Here is an 18,468-nt window from a genome sequence, read left to right as displayed (position 1 = left end):
TGTCGTGGAGGTATTTACCTGAATATCGGGCAGAGTCCTCCTCGCTGTATATTGCCCTCAGTGAAACCAGAGTGCCACGTCAAACTCCACCAAAGCGCCGGTCGCTGTGTTGGTTATGCGACGAAAATCACCGTCAGAAAAGAGACACAGCTTCCGCTTGTACATTTCAAAATAAAGTCGTTAATGACAAATAAACGTTTTTACACGATATAAATGACTCAAACACAATATCTGTTTCTAAAACAAACTTTTTCACTGCTTATTAAAACGATCTTGACGTTCTGTACGCCCAAGTACTTGTTTTAAAACGTTACAATATGCTTTTACCTTGAAAAGTAAACAGTAGAACTTCTGCTTTAGTTGATGTGTTTTTAGCTACCTTGACGGGGCTGAGAGTCGTGCATAACGCTGTACGCATGCGTGAAAAAAGAGGGAACCCATACACGTCAGCACAGGGGATGTGGACCTGTACGTTCTTGATGATAGGCGACATGCGTTTCATCATTACCTCAACACTGAGCTTAACAGCTTTCACTCACTGTTATGATTATAAAAATCACATCCTAGCGAGACTAAATCTTAACATATGGATGAGGGTAATGGAAGAAAATGATAACAGATTTCCTTAAATGTATTATTTATGCAAATGGTAGTTTAGGTTATATGGTCAAAAAACCTATAGCCTGCATATATATATATATGTACAGGGATGTGGAAACCATTCAGGTGTGATCCCTGAAAAATGTGGGGGTCTGAAACAAGCTGTGGAAGAATTTACAGTCTACATTTACACACAAATCACATGGTGTTTATGTCTATGGCAGGCCATACTCATGTCTACTCTTTTTTTTGCAGTCTTTAAAGTCTTCGTAGTGAGAGGAAATTTAGGCTACAAGATGTATAATAGAACAGCTAAATTTGGTCAAAACGTGGTCAGGGTGGTGGTTGCATGTGGGCAATTTGGACTCCAGACTTCAGTTTCTAAAACCTTAGCCATGGCCCTGATAGTGAAGTAGCCTAATGTCACTGAAGATAACACACACTAACACTACAGGAGGCTGGATTACAAAGCCAAGCCATTCAGATGATGCTGATAACTAACGAGGATGAAATGTGCGCCACTCTTTCAGCTGCAATAGCCTAAAAATAAGGTGGGAACACACAATTACCAATGCATCAGTACACAATAATATTCTCATGCTGCTGAGTGAATCTATTACAGGAAATTAAAGACTACAGCTAGGCCTACCGTGGTTTGTGATTTGTCCTTTGGAGTATTTATCTAGGCCTTTATGGCTTTTATGGCTCTTTTCTGCAGAAGTTGGATGATATTTAGTCTTGAAAGTATCATGTAGCCGATCTCCCAACTTTATTGGGATGCCATAGCTCGGGGATGTTAGACAGAGCGTAAAACACAAGTTCGAGAGCTCACCAGTTGCATGCAACGCCCGCAGGCGGATCCTGTGCGCCGTGACGTTTCTTGAGCGGGCTGGACTCGGGGAGAACTCAGATGATGGGGATTATACAGCGGTGTGGTGGAGGTGGTTTGTGTAAAGTGCTGCTGGTCCGTCTGACAGCTTGATGGTCGCTCTGAGGAGCTGTGCGCAGCATGGGCACCGGGGATTACATCTGCGTAACGCTGCGCGGTGGAGCACCCTGGGGATTCACCCTGAGAGAGGGAGAGGGGGACACCTACAGACCTTTCATAGTCTCCCAGGTATCTATCTATCTATCTATCTATCTATCTATGTAAGGTATTAATAATACTTTACTTGAGATAAAACCGGATTATTCCAGACTTTTCTTATTGATCAGTCATCTGAGAATATTGGGCTCTCACTGCAAAGATGATACAAATAACACTAATGAAAGTTTTACAAATCTTATTTTGGAGATCCTATAAATTACCAAGTTTGGATTACAAGCATCATATCTAGGGTATCCGTTTTGTTGAGAAATCAAGTGAAAAAAAAGATTTTGGAAAAAACTGAACAAACCCTGGTGGGAGAGAATGTATTCGGAGCAGCGCGCGTCGTTGCATTTTTGTGTGCGTTGGCTGTGTTTTGGTGCGAGATTCCTCGGGACCCTTATATGGTCAAGCCCAAGAGAGAGTGTGAAGCTGAGGGCAGTGTGGTCTGTTATCACTCACAAAGACTTCAGCGAGAAAAGCAAAGCGTTATTCAGACGAGTGACCAACCTGTGAGAGTGAGGAGCATGTACGTTATGCAGGAATACTAATGCAAAAAAAAAAAAGTTATGACCATGCAGATATCACTTTAAAAGGACATTCAAATAAATGACAGAAGGGGAGTCAGGCAAATTATGGGTTATGCTATAACCACTTTGGCTCCATGATATTTGTTTAGCCTGATAGAGTGGTAATAAACCTCACAGGTAACAGAAGAGGATTTCATCTGCCACTTTTCTTATGATGCTCAGCAGGCTTTCCTTTACATGTTGCAAGGACAACATTTTGAGGCAGTATATATGGATAATACTGTTCATGGCATTATTATTCATACATCATTTGCATGTCGATTCTTCATACTTTTACCCACCTGTCACACCATGTTATGTCTTGCAGGCAATAATGTGCACCTTTTTATGACTTAAAATGCAAATTAGGCTACTTTTTAGTTCTAACTAGTCGGCTATGATGACACGCTCATACGTCCTGTGGATTTCTATTTGCTTTTGAAGTGCATGTATTCATTCATTTCACACCCTGTGCAACAGCTTATCTTCTGGACAGCAGTACTTCATTTTACGCATAGTATCACTCAATACAGTAATCTACTTTTACAATTTATGAGCATTTGCGTAAGTGGATGGATCATAAGATACACTCCAAATAGATTAGGTTGCATTCAGAAGTTTTATGGCTTGTTGGTTTCATAAACTCACTCTTGTCAGATACACTTTAAAGGCTTACATTTAGTCTTGGATATGTATTATCAAATAAAAGTGCAGACAGTTGATTCAAGATCACTTTTAGATGTTTTGCTGTGATGTAAATGTGCCCTGAGAGAGGTAAAGCCAGGTGCCTTTACGTTGAAGAGCTGCTGAGACTCTATATATGGTATAACAATGCATGTTCACAAGTACTCAAGCTGCACAGATCCCTCATCAACTTGTCCTCCATGTAGTGAACATGTAAATGTTTTTCTTAAGCTGCATTCCTGCGACATCAAAGCTCCACCAGAAGAAAGCACTCTGAAAGCATCAACAGACACTTAACCTGTTTCAAACTGCTGAAGTTCATTTATGACTTTTACTGTGATTTTTGTAGGAATATAGATATTATTTCCACATTTGTTGGCATGAAATAGTCTGTTCTAATTGAGCAAGTGGATCAACATCCACTGAAGCTTCAAACGAGCTCATAAACATCTGGTTAGTTGATTTTATGAGACTAAAAGAAAGCACTTATAGTTGATTCTGGCATTTAGTGAGTCACATTACATCAGAATAAAAGCATAAAATAAGATAGTTATTTCATAACCTTATACTGTAGGTCTCTGTTGAAGATGTTTCCATAAATTTTATAAACAAAAGGACATAATCCAAAATCGCAAATGTAACAAAGTCTTGTATACTGTATGGTGAAATTATTGAGTATGAGCCAATATGACAGTTCTGAGTCTTGTGAATATGCTGCATTTAAGTGTTATTACAGTGAAGTAGCCACATATGATGCATATGCCTTAGTCTAGGACATCTGGGGGGTTTAGTCCACCTCATCTGGAAGGCATAACTCTAAACATACCCCCAAACTCTTCTTGTGAGAAGGACAGTGAGCCAAGTCTGTTAGTTAAAAGTCAAAAAAGCAAACATACCAACATCATGACAAAGCCTAGAAAAAGCTAGAGGCTCTCCTGTGTCTGATAAAAATGTGTGTGTTTTTTGTAAAGCTTCTGTTGAATGTAGTGGAAACTGTGTTGTTTTTCCTGAGAGAAAGTGATTGTTCAGTGCACTGACAGGCAGCACAGCGTAAGGGCACGGGGTATCCACTCTTAAAAGGTTCTGTCCATATAAGGGAGGCAGTATTTTTCTTCTCATTTGGAGTCCTGGCCTCAGTACAAAGTTGGTGAGGTCACTTTATTTTTAAAGCTACAGAAACGGTATAATTCAAAAGTACAAATACTCCTACTTTAGAAAAACATGGGGCACTTTACATCTGATCTATGGTAACAGCGTAATGCTCATTTTGGATGTCTGTAATCTGTATTAATACTCAACAGATGAAAAATGAAAAATCCTACCAACCTGCACAGGAGACATTTTGGCCTGCAAATTACTAAGGTATGCCATCTTGGTATGTTCAATGTCAACATGCATCAGATCAGTTATGGAGCACTGCCTGGCAACTTTTCAGAGTCTGTACTAATACGAACTAATCCAAATGTTATCTCCATTCCATTATATTATATTCATAGCTTGAATTAAAAGTCCTCTTTGCCTGGGTTATCTTTCCCTTTGCAGAGCCAAGAGGGCTTTTGTTGCCGAGGCCTCAGTCTTAATAACGCACCATAGGAACCTTATTAAGCTGCCAAGCAATCAACAAAATGCGGTTGCTGCATTCATTCGGTGCCGTTTTCCCAGAGTAAACAAAGGGCTTCACAGCTCCTTCCATTACTGCAGTTTTTTGGCATTGTGTTTTTCAGCAAAACATCTACATGCCGGTCCCGGGAGAAAGCACTGACCTCAGATGATGACTCTGCTAGTCCCCCCCCCCCCCTCCGCCCCCTTTTTCTAATTCACTTCATCTAAACAAATTAACATCTTGATGATGTAGTTGTGACTTGCAGCGCTCCTGGCTGTGACTGCTCTTTGCCAGTGCCACCCAGAGTGAGGCCCAGTTGGACTTGGATGTGACTCACTGTTGCACAGTGACAGAAGTAAATGTTGCAAAATTCTTTCTGTGTGAGTGCTACCTGTAAGGCAGCTGGAAAATATTTGCCCCAAAAGTAAAAGACATAATTGCTTAAAGCTGTGAAGGGCAGGAACCGCCGGGAGCTATGTGGACACATTATGCAGTCCTGCGTTTCCTGTGATTTTCTGTTGTGTTTAAGCCTGTTAAATAGATAATTTGAAAATGGGCAACCCGGGATAACACAGGCCATATAATGTTGTCTAATTGTGGCCCCACATGATGTCAGTAGTAAACTCTGATGATCAGGGCAATGGCATTTTTGGAAAGCACTTTATTTGAAAAAAACAGTGTGTTTATCCCTTCTGACACCTACAGTAGCATTTGTTTGTTATCCTTCCCTGTTACTAGAGACTGTGTTTCTCTTCACAAGCAGCGTATGGCAAACAGTATTGAGACACCAGGTGGTATCTGCCTCCTCTGAACACTACCTGACTGTCTGTGTATCTTTGTGTTGTGAGGAGACATGGCGACAAATGTTCCCCTCCTTTTTTGGAGCAAGAGTGGTTGCCACGGCGTTCCAGACAAACCATCCGCCCTGTAGTGAGGAGTGAGTCCCAATAGATAGGCACACAGGCTGCCTTATAGGGCCTGTTTGCACAATGTAAACTCTTAAAAACTCGGGGACGGAGTCAGAGGGGTTTTATCTGAGAGTTACCAGCTCTATAAAGTAACTCATAAAATAATTTTGTATAAATAGCATAATAGTATAATATAAGTTGGATGCGCAGGATGTTGCTTATTTTAAACTCAGGCTTATGTGTTTAAGGTTCTGTACTAAATAAGCACGCAAGGTAGTGCTCCTTCTATAGATATGTTGGAACACTTGGCTTTGGATGGATGCAAAAATGGTAGGATTTGATTTTGCTTTTGTAATCCAAGTAATGAAACAAATGTCCCCAAGCATCAAGGGTATGCCAGACGGATGCTGAACAGTTTTATCAGGATGGGTTTTAATATGGTAGCAAATCACTCAAATCAAAGCAGGGATTCTCCTCTTCTTCCGACAGCAGTAAAGATGTGTGTGTGTGTGTGTGCATCGCCATCTAGTGACAAGGTTGTTTTACTGCAAGTATCTCATGGAGATGGTGCTCTAAACGTAAAAGATATTTGAGATAACGTTTTTTTGTAGTAAGATTATTAAATGATTTTTCCTGAATTCACAACAGTGATTTGGGGATTTGTTTTTTTTTTAGATATTTCCATCAATAAACTAGAAAAGAGTGCGAACACATTTGTTGTGCCAGTGATTGTGAAGCTGGACTTTTTGGTGTGTTACCCTCATGTATTCAACATTCTGCATTTTTGTCTGTTTACTTGTCTTCATGACTGTACCTTATGAAAATCTAGCAAGGCATGAAAAATCAACGTGGACTTTCTGCATGTTGTGTTAAAATATACAGGGAGACGGATAACCACAGTTTTGACATGCCTGAGCTCTGAGCTCGTAGCAGTTCCACAATTTATGTGGCTGCTGCTTGCCAGGAGGGTTTTCTGGGCAACAGCAACTTTAATACGAGAAACCTTGGAGACTGTTTTTGTTTGGTGATGGTGTGATGAGCTAAATCAACTTGAAGAGAGTGCTGCCGCGGTAGCTAAGGGACATTAGCATGATTGATGGCTGAATAGCATGGCCATTTACTCATGTTCAGTGTCATCACAGGTTAACCTGTATTAACTCTGATGTATCATGAGCATTACTGTGTAAAATTGTAAATGAATCCTTTAGGGTAACTAGCCAAGACAGAGATGAAGATCCATGACTTCATTATGGTGAATGAATTGAGTTGCGGAATATTATCTCTTCTAATATTTTCACATTATTTTTATGGCATTTTGCCTTCATTTGACAGTTGACAGACAAGAAACAAGGGGAAGAGAGAGAGAGGGATTGTGCGCAACAAGAATTAAACTGGAGAATGCATGGTGCACATGTTAAAACATCCCCAAAAAAATCACCCACTGGTATTTCCAAATTTTAAAGAAATAATGACATTATAAACCTTCTTTTCAATTCTGTTTATTTGTAGTATATGCAAAATATCTTAACATTTTCTGAGAGCATACCCTCTAATTGCATGGTACTGAAGTAATCATTTATCCCCCTCGCTGTATAAGTGGCCTTTTGTGCAAAAGTTATGGGGTATTTCTCCTTATGAAATCCTCTTATTAATGAACCATTTATAGTCCTCAGGAACCAATTACAAGGGAACAAAACCATCAGTCATTAGTTTAACTATGTAAAGAGGTGCCCTTTAAATGAATCTGCACAGAGCTGGTCTACAGCAATAATATGCAGCTGCGTGGTTAAAATGCAAGACCCACTTCAACATGAGGCACACTGATTGTGCGTTGTTGTGTGAATTGTGCAAATTGCTGTTTGAGTTTGAGTTAATTTCCAAATGTTTTAAATTCATTTTGGGGAAAGGCCATCACCTCACCTTCCATATCCTCATTTCATTTCTCTCAAATATTAATGATGCAGTCTGAAAATGTGTTTTCATCTGATTCACTTAGGGTGTACATCATGTAGCACCTCACAGGGAATTATTGCCCTCCACATCATCCATTGCCTGGCTTGAACTTAATACACTTAATACACTTCTGAGGAAGCCTTGTTTTATCTGTATAGGCCCTCAACATGATAGTTAGTGTAATGCCAAACATAAACCACTGTTTATTTATATTAATTTTTTGTTTTTCTTACATTATTATCATTTGCAGGCTTACTCTATATTCATGCTCCACTTAGAAGAAAACCTTTTCTCATATTATTTTCATGAGAAAGTATTTTATTTACTCCTTTTTATGACCTAAAGATACTGCTAAAATACTATTGTCCTCTTGCTTTCCCAGATAAAAATTGCTTTATGACACTGACCTGGGGGAGAAGTTTCTGTAGCAACTGACAATGTTTCAAAGATGATTTATTTCAACTTTCCGTAAATAGCAGCACTGTCATGGCTGGGCTGTGCGTGAAGGTTAGCGGGTACTTCACACACTTGTGCCATCCTCACTGTACAGCTGTTCAAGATCTTTATCTTTGGGAGTACATTTGTGTTTTTGGGGTCACTGGCAGCTGAGCATACTGTTTCCTAACTGATGATGTTAGTGAAGGGTTTACCTGTGCTGATAAAGGACACTGACCTAGTATGCGATTTTATCTTCCTCAGGTAGAAGAAGGTGGTCGTGCCTTCCTGGCTGGAGTGCAGGAAGGTGATGAGGTGGTGTCACTCAATGGAGAGCCATGTGCTGATCTCACCCTTTTACGAGCCTTCGCCCTCATCGACACATCCATTGACTGTCTGCAGCTGCTTGTCAAAAGGTAGTGCCACATACCACCCATTGAATTAATGACAGTGAAGTGGTGCCCAAAGAAAATCTGTGAACTGCAGAAAACACAACATCATGTTTGAAATTGTCTGTGCATTCAGTAACACTACAATATCTGTGTGTCATGACAACTGAGCCATGCCGTCCTATAGGTTCTTGGTGTTCACAACTGCAATGCAAAATTATTGTTGTGCCACTGTATTAGCATTTAGATAGCATGTTGTTTTATGGCCTGTGGCCTTTTGCATAGTTCAGTGAACCACTGACTGTCTGTGTATATGTGTGCATTCATGCTTGTGTGTGTATTAGTGAGTTAATGTGTGTCAGCCATGCTGACCTTCCAACTGGCTTGGCCAATGTGTTACGGATTTGTGTATCTGATTGACATGCAGCTGCTTAGCCATTACTCAGTGGGTATTGCCAGTGTCTTTATCAGGGTGACATGTCATCAAATATTGCTGCATATGCTTTGATGTGCCCACATTTAAACTGCAGAGAGATATACAGGCATATTAAAGCTGAATCTGGTTCTTTTCTGATTTAAAGTAGTATTCTTTGTGGCTTAGTGGGACTATAATTTGTGTTAAGATTGTTTCAATGACTGCATGAGTACAGAATCTTGTCTCTGTAGACCTGTAGAGCAGAGGACCTCAACTTGTGGCTATCAGATGTATTATGATATGTCACTATGTCCCATCTGGAGAAAAGGACTAGTCACTCAGATCTAATTGGCTTAAATTCAATTCTTGCAGTCAGAGATAATGACATTCTGTTATGCTATTCATGCTGTTGACCTTGAAAGTGGAAATTAGGCAGAGCGATGTTGAAACGTGATTACTTTCCTCTTCAGTGAGCTGACCCTCTCGTTTAACTTGGTGCATGAAGATTAAATCTGATTTATTGATTACTTTGACAACTTCAGCTTCACGTCCTCAACAGTCCAATAGCTCCATTCCTCAGCGATGATGTATTGCTTATCCGAATGGTTTTGTGATTTAACGAGCAAAACAAAGATTTGTGTGGACATCACACCTGTCTTTTATATGGAAGTAGAAATAGAAAAAAATATTTGATGATAAAAAACAGATGGTTTAAAGGGAGCATAGAGGTTTTGTATTAGTCTGAAAGTCACTTATCTTTACTTGCGCAGGTCCATAAAGCAATGCCCTGTTGAAAGAACAAATAATATAAGAGGCGGCATTATAAACTTGCACCACTCACTCATTCCTGTTCTCCCCTCTCCTCTCAAAGATACTGCACCATCCCCCCAGAAGACTATGAATCAGAAGAGACATACTGTGGTCAGAGGGCTTCTTCTGGTGAGGCTTTAGAGAGCACCACCCTCCACATCTTCTCCCCAAAGCACAGGTCCCAAAGCCCAAGGGTACTCCACATATCTGAGTCCCAGGACGAAGCCTACTATGGGGTGTTGGACAGCGACACAGAGTTCCCCAAGGGACCCCTGCTGCTTAGCACCCAGCTACATGCTCCCTTATCTGGTGAACAGAGAGTACTGAAGCCTGTTCTTAAGGAGAATGTTGAAGAAGTACGGCGGTGCTTCTCACCTGGGGACATGGTTGAGCTCCAGGTGTCCATGTCTGAGCAAACCTTGGATAATGTGGGCTGCACCTCTCTTGGGAGTGCTCATGGGATCGAGGGAGAACTCTCAAACAGAGAGGCTGTCAAGACGATCCACACCACCACCACCTCGCACTATGTGCCATGCTCTGTCAGACAACCGCTCGGCCAGCATGGAGTCGTACTCGGCTCCCCTTCGATGCTGGGGCAGGTGGAGGTCATTTTGCAGCAGCCAGCAGCATCGGGAGCAGGGAGGGGCATCCTGAGTGTGGGTGTCCCCAGGGTCAGTAGAAGTGTTGGATCCCAAAGCGAAGGAGAAGAAGGAGGAGGGCACTCCGAGGGAGTTCCTGGGTCTTTTACGGTCTCATCTGGAATTCCCTCAGACGAGGCCATACCAGCAGAAGAGCAGGACTCTGATTCTGAGGGGGGTCAAGACAAACCCAACAAGCACCGGCCAAGACACGCCAGTAAGTACCTATGGACCATTTCCATTTCTACCATGGAGGAATGTCCTGGTGTGCATTCTTTATGTGTTTGTGTGAGTGTGTGAGTAATAAGGATCTATTCTTTAAGGGGGAATCTGCAAGCTAATAGGTAATAACAACATGTGCGCATTCCAAAGCCTGATGTGTGTGTGTACTTAAAATAGTATGTGTTGGAGGAGGGTGCTCAATCCTTCGAAGCAGACACATTCAGGTCTAACCTGAATTACAATAGAATCAAACTGATAGCAGGGGGACACAGTGCAGATAAGATGGTGTCAACAAAAGCTAGATATAAAGAATCAAAAGAAAAAGAGATTCAAAAATGACGTTGAATCGATCATATGTGAGAAGCTACTACACTTTATAAAACAACTATCCATTTGAAGAAGCGTGATGATGAATATGGACACTGAGGCGTTCCTCCGAGCTGTGTTGAAGACATAAATATAACACCAGCACGCTGATGATGCCTGCAGAAGTGGCCCTTTGACAGACACCAGCATGTGCTCCCCTTGCCCGTTACCTGATCCTTTCAAACTGGGTGCTTTAACTGAGCTAAAAAAGTGAGTCCGTTGCTCACTCCCGCTGTCTCCTCCACCTTCAGGTTAGTCTTGCAGGAATACAAAAATAGTAAGCCTACTTATTATTTTATTACAGCCTTGCATTGTCATATGGTTTGATTGTGGGTTTGTAATATCTGTTATGCAAATGTTACAGATTTAAGAAGAACAGAAGGTTTTAAGTGGACAGCTTGTGAACTTACAGATAAGGACTGGTACAGACGCTCTGGTGGATTTATTGCAGGCAGGCTATCTTTAATCTTTCTCAGTTCCTATTCCTAGCTACTTTATGGGGATGGACAACTGTTTTAATGTAGTTCATTGTCTCTGAGCAAATGAGGATTTTAGACATGGGTCAGAGAATTTCATAATTGCTTTATGGGTTGATGTTTTACAGTCTGTTCAACTGAATGAGCAAGTAATACAATCACAAATGAGGTAAAGTACATAGCTATAGGTAGATAAATATTACATGTGGACTACAAATATACGGGATGTAACGTTTCTCATGTGAAAGAATCATCTAATAGCTTAGTTTACAGCCTATTTCTTGTCTGTTCAGATCAGTTAAACAGTGCATACATTATATTTATTAGTCTGTTGTCATTTCTGCTTTCGCTGAGAACATTGGATGTGTAAACATTTTTTACAGAAGGTTGATGTCAGTGTAATGTTACTCGATGAAATTAATTGCTTTGTGTTAGAAACTTGATTTTGTCATCTGTCACCATGTTATTTATGCAAGCTCTATTTTTACACTTCAAATGTGTGCTAAACCAAAATGGAGTTTATATAATGAAATACAATTTTATTTTTCGACTGATACTCAAAATGGGCCTATTATAAAAATAGCATTCCACATTCATAATTTAAAGTAATCTAGTCAACTACAATGATATGATCAATGCAGATACAGTGTGCGAGGACTGCCTTGAAGTTGTCCTTAAACCAGTGATCAAAGAGCTGAGAGGTACAAACAAATTTGTTACTAATGGAGATATAGGAAAGCAAGCTGTTCAAGAATTGAATTGAATTTTTATTCCCAAAACATTCTCCAAACAGATTAAATGATTTGTATTGATTTTCACTCCACTGTATATTATTGATACCTACAACTACAACGATAATAACACTGAACTTCTTCTTTTTCTTCTCTATACAGGGCTCAGGCGTAGCGAGAGTCTGTCTGAGAAGCAGGTGAAGGAGGCCAAGTCCAAATGTAAACGTATTGCTCTCCTTCTTACGGCTGCTCCGCCCAACCCCAACAACAAGGGGGTGTTGATGTTCAAGAAACATCGACAGAGGGCCAAGAAATACACACTTGTGAGCTACGGCACAGGAGAAGAAGAGCCAGAGTACAGTGACGAAGAGGACGACGAAAACGAGAAACAGGAAACCCACACTGTTGAATTTACCCTTGTGGCTCCTAACGATTCTGAAATAGACAAGCATTTCCTCACTAATGCCCATAGTAGCAAAGGTGTGCTAACTATCAACTGGGACAGGGGTCTCCTTGAGATTGAAAGAAACCTGAACAACCAAGCAGAGATGGAATGTTTGCCTGAAACCAAGGGCAAGGGTGCCCTAATGTTTGCCCAACGGCGTCAAAGGATGGATGAGATTTCTGCTGAACATGAGGAGCTTAGGCGCCATGGGATTCCAGTGGAAGGAGTGCCGGAGGCTGAAAAGAAGATAGTGGAGCACTCCTACATGCAGTCCACAACAGAGGGCCATGCTTATATGGATGTTAATATACACCAACAAAGCCAACAGCAACAACAGTACCAGCAATATCAGGAGCAGCAGTACTATGAGCAACAACAGAACTACCAACAACAACAACAACAACAACAACAACAATACCAACAGTATCAGCAGCAGCAGCAGTATGAACAACAGCATTATCAACAACAGCAAATGTATCAGCAGCAGCAGCAAGAATATCATCAAGAGCAACAGCAAATGCAGCACTATTCTACAAACATCAATGGCACAGTCCAACATCAAACCAGTGAAATGCAGAGTTCTTTCAGCAATCGTACTCCAAAGCCTTTCTCAGTTGAAAACATGGCGACAACCCCTTATTCTCCCGCAGTGAGTGGGACCAATCAAGATTCTGTGGGCCAAGGAGAGCAGATAGCTTCCCGTGATGAACGCATTTCTACCCCTGCAATTAAGACTGGCTTTTTGATGGATGCAAGGAGAAGAAATACTGGCAAGCCCATGTTCACTTTTAAGGAAGCACCAAAAGTATCACCTAACCCAGTATTGCTAAACCTCCTCAACAGGAGTGATAAGAAGTTGGGGTGTGAGTCAGGACCTGAGGAAGACTACCTTAGCCTTGGGGCTGAGGCTTGTAATTTCCTCCAGTCTCAACGAGTTAAACACAAGACTCCTCCACCAGTGGCTCCAAAGCCTGTGATCAACCCCAACTCTCCTCCTTGGTCCCCACAGATAGAAATGACCAACCAGGACATGCCTCAACAAGCTGAAAATAGTGTATCCACACCTGCTGTAGCCCCCACCACAGAGACTACTCCTGCTCCAGAACTAGAGCCAACCCCTGCACCTGCCCCTGAGCCCTCTCCCCCTCCTGCCCCCCAGGAGGCTCCTGCCAGCACACCCGCAGAGGAACAGCACACATGGACTCTCCCAGAGCCTGAATCTCAACAACAGCCTTTGCAAGTGACAGCTCAGGAGGAAAATGGTCATATGAATTCTACCCTGCAGCCTGAGCCTGCCCCTGTGACGAGCTGGACTGCAGCACAAACACAAGCACAACAACAGCCATCTACCAATTCTTGGCATCCAGCTCAAGTGCAGCCCCAGGAACCACCTCTAAGTCAGGTCCAATCACAGCCACCTTGGGTGACACGTCAGCCTACTCAGGCCCAAGCACAGCCTCAAACCCCCACAAATACATGGACCCCTCAAATTCAGCCATCCTGGAGTCAGCCTCAAGAGCAAGCACAAGCCCAGACACATGCTCAGCCTTCCTGGGCCCAGCCTCATGAGCAACCACAGTCTCAGCCACAAGTTCAGCCACCTTGGACACATTCTCATGAGCAGCCAAATCTGCAGCAAATTCAACCAGCTTGGGGTCAACCTCAAGAACCAATGCAGCAGCAGCCCCAGGCCCCATGGGCACAGCCATCACAAACAGACTCTCAGCACCAACCACTATGGGTGCAGCAACCCCAGCAAAAACCCCAAGCACAACCTCCTTGGATTCAACAGGTTCAGCCAGAATCCCAGCCACAACCGCCCTGGGCTCAGCAACCACAGCATCAGGCTCCACAACAAGCATGGCCACAGGCCCAAACACCAGGTCAGCCTCAACAACCTTGGGTGTCAGCTCAGCCTCAACAGCAACAGCAATCTTCAATGAATACATGGCCTCCATCACAACCTCCAGCCCAAGTTCAGCCACCTTGGATCCAAGCAGCCCAAGCACAACCTCCAGTGCAGCCTCAAGCAAATGTGAATCCATGGGCGCCAGTACCTGCCCAGTCTCAGTCCCAACCATCATGGGCCCAGCACCCTTCAGAACATGGCCAGCATCCCATGAATTCTTGGTCCCAAGAGCAGAATCAGGTCCAACATCAACCACCTTGGGCTCAACCCCAGCCCACACCACAGCCAAATTGGCAACAGTCCACTTCAAAGACTCCACCACAGCCACCAATGAATACATGGCCTTCAACTCAGACAGAGCCTCAGACACCTGAAAATGCCTGGGCACCACAGTCACAGCAAGCACCTGTGAATGTTTCCACATCAATGGTGAACACTCGTCCCTCTCCAAAACCGTGGCATCCACCACAAAATGTCCCACAAAACCGGACCCCTCCACCTCCACCACAGCGAATGCACTCTTTTACCATTGGTCAAAGAGCTTCATCACCCATCAACCCAATGGCCACTGTCTTAAACCCATCATCATCAGGTTCAGCTTATGAAATGCCAGCCGTCAGAGGAAAAGGAGCTGATATGTTTGCCAAGAGGCAGTCTCGTATGGAGAAGTTTGTAGTGGACTCTCAGACTGTGCAAGCAAACAAGGAAATCCGGTCAACATCGCCAGTTGCTTCCTTACCAAATGAGTGGAAATACACTCCCAACGTACGTGCTCCACCTTCACGGGCATATAATCCTATTCAGTCCCCCTCTTATCCCCCAGCAGCAACAAAGCAGGCCCCTCCAAATAGCCCTTCAGCCAAAGCCAAGAAAAAAGGCAAAGAGAAACAAAAGCCTGCCCCTAAACCCCTAAATGTTATCGATGTTATGAAGCATCAACCCTATCAACTCAATTCCTCACTCTTTACTTTTGGCCCAGCAGTAGAAGCTGCCAAGACCCCCGCACCTGAGCCCAGCTGTTCACCTCCTAACCCACCTGTTGAAAACCAACCAATTAGATATGAGCAAATGGCCCCCGTCCAGCCAGCTGGACCATTTAATGTCCCATACCCCCAGCAAGTCTTTGGGATGCCCATGCAGCCTATGATGCATGAGGGCCACTACCAGCAAAACCAAGCTAATGTTTATCCTCCCTCCAACGCTTATCAACAACCCTCTGGTGGTCCATACCAGCAAGCATATAACCAACAGTATCAGCAACCTGCCCCACCTGCTTATCATCCCCAAGCTCCTCAGTCTTCAAACCCTCCCTATCAACAGGCACTGCAGGCCCCTTACCAACCAGCCAATAGCCCTCCCTACCTGGCAGCTCCCTCAGTGCCTTACCAGCCACAGCCTCCCATTAGCTTTGTTGCTCCTAGTTTTCCTGTAGCTGCAAGGCCTGAATCTGCATCAGGTGGCAACACTGTAGCTGCTCCTAAACCTAGGTTTACAGCTAAAAAGAGCTCTGCTCAGGTGTGGAAGCCTACAGCAGTTGATAAAGAGTAATTCTGGTTGAATCATGACATGCTTGCTATCTGTTTGAGTCAAAAGGTTGGTGCTCTTTCAGTCCACAGCCAAAGGGACTATTTTGAGCCCATGAACTTTCTTTTGCAATGACAACCTTCACCTCTGTCTGCTCTTGTTATTGTTATAGGACAGAGCTTGATGGTTTTCAGAGTTTTGAGGGCTAATGTGAATGGCATCACATACAAATTAAGAACATAAGAATAAGAACGGGATGTAAGTATTTCTTACCAGACAAAAAGGAGCCACAATAATTGTTTATAAAGCATGTACCTTTTAATATGTTTATAGAAAGGGATGTATATGCATACTTAATGTAATTTTATGTAAAAGATTCTAAAGTGATGGCAACATAAGAATGTAGGGGAGCATGATGCTCAGTAAGAATTGAAAGAAAGTAGTGAGAGAAAAGAAGAAATCAGAGGCGAATGGTACTGGACAATGATAATAGGAAGTAGATTTTTGAAAAGAAGAAAATACTAAAATGTGCCTAATCGTATTTTATAAACAAACAAAAAACAACTAAAATACAATAAAGTTGAATATAATAATCAATTAAATGAATACAGTAAAAATGAAAGTTGTGAGGGATAAGTGTTTGGTCTGTTGGGTGTAATGATACCAAGCAGAAGGCTAAATTTGCAATGTCAGTGATGTCATAAGTACAGAGATTATGTAACAACAGGATTTCCAACTAAAGGCTGTAGAATACAACAGTACTCCTTACAAAAAGTGACTACTAATACTGGCTTGCTTGAGCTTCAAATGTTTGATTAGTAAACAATTTATTCTTCGGTGGCTTTCCCCAGTGTCTTTTCCATAGCACCTACTTAAGTGGGTTAACTTTATTTTAAGCTTTTTACCAGCTGTTGCATCATGTTAGGTACTATATTTAAACTGCCTCATGAGAGGGAGTGCTGAGGTCCAGAGATAGTAGGCTTACATTTCAACTTAAGCCAGTGAAAGCTACTATATCTTAGACCCTTGCAGTATTTCTTTCTGTTAACAGAAAAATATATAGTATTGCCCACTCTTCACTCTTCCATGCATCTTCTCCTGCTTTTCTTTTATATGAATAGATGATAAATTATATACAAAAGAAGAATTATTGAAAAGATAACCAGCCTGGTAATGTTCACAAATATATTTTTGGTACAGGGCTGCTTTTGTTCTTCATGTTCTTTTCTTTTTTCCTTTTCCTTTGTGTGTTTTTCTTCATAGTGCACTTTGTGTATGATTCACTGCAGTGCCATTAAAATGTCTTTTATCCTTGTTTGGCTTTCTTTTCTTTTATCCTTTGAGCATGCTTTTTGGGTTTCTTCAATTTCTAGTCTCTTTTCTATTCATCTTGCTGAATTTCACCACTTTTCCACCTATACTATAAATACTGACAAAGTTATTCTATATTTGTTCAGACAAATAGACTGCCATCAGAATAGACTAACATCTTTTTGCAAAAGCAGTGGTTCAAAATGAATCAGTTTTCAACAATAAAACGAAATACAAGCGAAATGAAATATAGAGAGCTTGTTAACATCAGCCAGAAACACCTCATTATCCAAATCACCTACTTTTATGGCAACTGAGGTGAATGCTTGAGAAGCACATTCCTGCAGAATGACTACCTGATGATGCATGTATGAAGGGTATTATTAGATTGGTGACTTCACTGAATACAGGCGACCTCACGGGATAATTCTGGAGGTCGAGTGAGCGGGCCCCTGCTGAAATGTATATCCATGTTGTGTCATGCTTTTTCGGAGAGGGCAGTTATTGGAGTGGAAGTGGAAGTTTTAATATCAAATGGTGTCTTAAGTTGGCAAATTTCTGCAGCTATATCCGGAGGAATTTGATTCTTACTCAAATGGCTAGAGATGAACCCCTCTGTCCCATTGGTTGATTACACATGCGTCTTTACCTCAACCATACTTGTGTTTCAGTGCACTCTGAAGACAAATTTACATTTAAACGCTTGTGTTTATGCAGTAAAAGGGAAATAAAATGGAGACACCAACCAAAACTTCACATGACTGGTTTACTTACAATGTTAAATGCATGCAGATACTGCAAAACTTTTTTCAGAATAAGGCAGGACAGATGTTCTACATACAGATCAGATTAGGATCCCAGATGAGTTCAACCTTTGACTCTCAAATGTACTTTCTTACAGACCTGGGACCCCAAAGAAAACCTTACCATGGCCTCACTATAAATCTACACAAACAGAGCTCAGCCCCATTTCTGAGATAGGCTATATGTGAAATTCTGCAGAATGGCAGCTAGATAATAGACGAATATAATAGGCAAATACATTGTCATCTAGGCAATCCAGAATGAAAATATGACCTTAGATTGTCTACTAATCTACTCATACATTCTTGTGTCTGCCCTAATCCAGGATAACGCTGCCACAGGCATATTAGGCCTACCTAATACCTGAGTCAGCAGATAATTTATTCCCCCTTGACTCATTCAGCTACATTTTTCTTTTTTTTTTTTATGACTGCACTATCTTCTCTCCTGTTCTTTCATTTTTTGCCACCTCTTGCCATCTGCCGAGCCTGAACACGTTTCACCAGATGATGGCAGCACTTCCTTTCCTGTATGTCTACCACGTCCAACAGAATGCTTTGTCAGAGACGATGAACGGTGCTTTGTCACC

At 42.0% G+C, this 18,468-nt stretch overlaps 1 protein-coding gene across 1 annotated transcript; it reads left to right on the top strand.

Moving 5' to 3' along the window:
• Positions 1-1,609: 1,609 nt before the first annotated feature.
• LOC139305915 (synaptopodin-2) lies at positions 1,610-15,788 on the top strand. Its single transcript, XM_070929863.1, has 4 exons — positions 1,610-1,717; positions 8,104-8,255; positions 9,515-10,308; positions 12,049-15,788. Exons 1-4 carry the CDS (start codon positions 1,610-1,612, stop codon positions 15,786-15,788), a joined length of 4,794 nt encoding a protein of 1,597 aa, XP_070785964.1.
• The last annotated feature ends 2,680 nt before the right edge of the window (positions 15,789-18,468 follow it).

This window comes from Enoplosus armatus, chromosome 23 (genome assembly GCF_043641665.1).
Source record: "Enoplosus armatus isolate fEnoArm2 chromosome 23, fEnoArm2.hap1, whole genome shotgun sequence".
NCBI lineage: Eukaryota > Metazoa > Chordata > Actinopteri > Centrarchiformes > Enoplosidae > Enoplosus > Enoplosus armatus.
Note: the sequence above shows the minus strand (reverse complement) of the source record. Positions and strands in the feature narration are given on the sequence as shown.

Excerpts from the sequence above, each read along its gene's own strand:
- LOC139305915 (XM_070929863.1), top strand. The coding sequence starts at position 1,610 with ATGGGCACCGGGGATTACATCTGCGTAACGCTGCGCGGTGGAGCACCC. Across the intron at positions 8,256-9,514 it reads CTGCAGCTGCTTGTCAAAAG|ATACTGCACCATCCCCCCAG; the intron begins GTAGTGCCACAT and ends CTCCTCTCAAAG. Across the intron at positions 10,309-12,048 it reads GCACCGGCCAAGACACGCCA|GGCTCAGGCGTAGCGAGAGT; the intron begins GTAAGTACCTAT and ends TTCTCTATACAG.